Genomic DNA, 1,614 nt, shown 5'->3' with positions numbered 1-1,614 from the left:
AACCCAACCCCACAACTTTGGCAGCAGCGAATGGTGATAAGCAGGTATCGTTACAATCTGCTCAGGGTGTAAGACAAGGCGATCCCCTTGCACCTGTGTTCTTCTCAATTGCCCTCAAGCCTGTTATGACGAAGCTTCAGAATATCCTAGGTAGTACCGGCATCGTTCTTAGTTACCTCGACGATGTCTACATACTATCAGACGATGACGTCAAGGAGAAGATCTTCAAGGAGTTAGAAGACATGCAATTATCAATCCAATTAAACAAAAAGAAATCTTTTGGTAAGAGCATTGAAGAGATACACTCCACTGGAATGGAACTTCTTGGTACAGTTGTCGGTCCAAAGTCAATTCGTGTTAGCTTCATCAGGAAGCAGTTGGAGGTAGTCAAGAAAAAGTTAAGTTGTTTGAGTATGGTTAGGGATCAGTATGCCTGGATCCTATTGTCAAAGTCATACCAAGCGTCTCTTAGGCACCTTCAACGTTCGTTGGATCTCTCAGACAGTATGGAAGAATGGCAAGCAGTAGATAACACCTTCCATGCAACAGTTCGCAGTTTGAGAGGATCCAAACATGAGTTAGACACGGACGAAGATTTGTTTCATTTGCCAACATATTACGGTGGTTTAGGTATCAGTTCGCATGTCATTGTAGCTCCCCACGCAAGAAAGGCAATGGCAGAGCAAGCTGATTTAGTATTAGAGCGCATCTTTCAAGCGAATGTCAACTTAGAGTCACCAGTAGTCACAAAGCAGAAGACATACACTGACCGTATCAACAAGGACAAGTGGAAAAATTTGGAGGACAGGCTGGATGTGTATGGGAAGTGTCAGTTGTCAGAGAATGGTACAAAACTTGGACGTAAGCCCTTGACTTCACTGCCATTTGAACCTGGCCTGCGCTTTACTAATGCAGAATTCAAGTCCCTACTTCATATTCGTACACTCTGCCCAGGTGCGGCCCAGATATGTCAATGTGGTCAACGGAATGTTCCAGGTCATGACGATGTCTGTCGTGATCGGGTTCAAATGAAAACAAAGAGACACGATGCTATCAGGAACTATCTCGCGAAGTTTCTGAGTGCTTCTGGCCTCAAGGTTGACATGGAGATGCCGTTAGGAAGCTCGGACAATAAGCGAATGGATCTGGTCCTCAAGGAGAGTAATGGTTCTGGTGCACTTACGATGCATGATATCACTGTTCATTCGTCAATAGCCTTAGTCCCCTATATTCAACAAGTTACTAAGGACTGGCAGAAGAAGAGTGGTAGTGAGTTAATTCGAGTTGGTTTGAACCATCAAGCCCACAAGAAGGTCCTCAAGTATCGTGATCATGTTCCAGTTACGTTTGTGCCAATTGTGTTTGGTGCGGGGGGTGCCATGAGTACTCTCACCACGGAACACTTCAAGCAATGGCGCAGGATTACTCCCAACTGGGACCACCTACAGAGACTTATTTCGTTTGCGCTCGTAAGGAAGAGAGTGACAAACTTCCGGTTGATTTAGGCAGTATTTTAAGATGTCTTATTTTGAAAATTTTCATTTTAGTAACGATCTTTTGATAGTATTTTGTAACCTAAAACCTAACCAACCAATCCATAACCATAACCTAACC

At 43.9% G+C, this 1,614-nt stretch overlaps 1 protein-coding gene across 1 annotated transcript; it reads left to right on the top strand.

Annotated features, from left to right (window-relative positions):
- The first annotated feature begins 125 nt into the window (after positions 1 to 125).
- Positions 126 to 1,505, top strand: LOC103522828. The gene has a single exon (XM_008487918.1). It carries the CDS (start codon positions 126 to 128, stop codon positions 1,503 to 1,505), a length of 1,380 nt encoding a protein of 459 aa, XP_008486140.1.
- Positions 1,506 to 1,614: the final 109 nt, after the last annotated feature.

This window comes from Diaphorina citri, unplaced genomic scaffold, assembly GCF_000475195.1.
Source record: "Diaphorina citri unplaced genomic scaffold, Diaci psyllid genome assembly version 1.1 scaffold11647, whole genome shotgun sequence".
NCBI lineage: Eukaryota > Metazoa > Arthropoda > Insecta > Hemiptera > Psyllidae > Diaphorina > Diaphorina citri.
The sequence above is the reverse complement of the archived record's forward strand: the minus strand, read 5'-3'. Positions and strand labels throughout refer to the sequence as shown.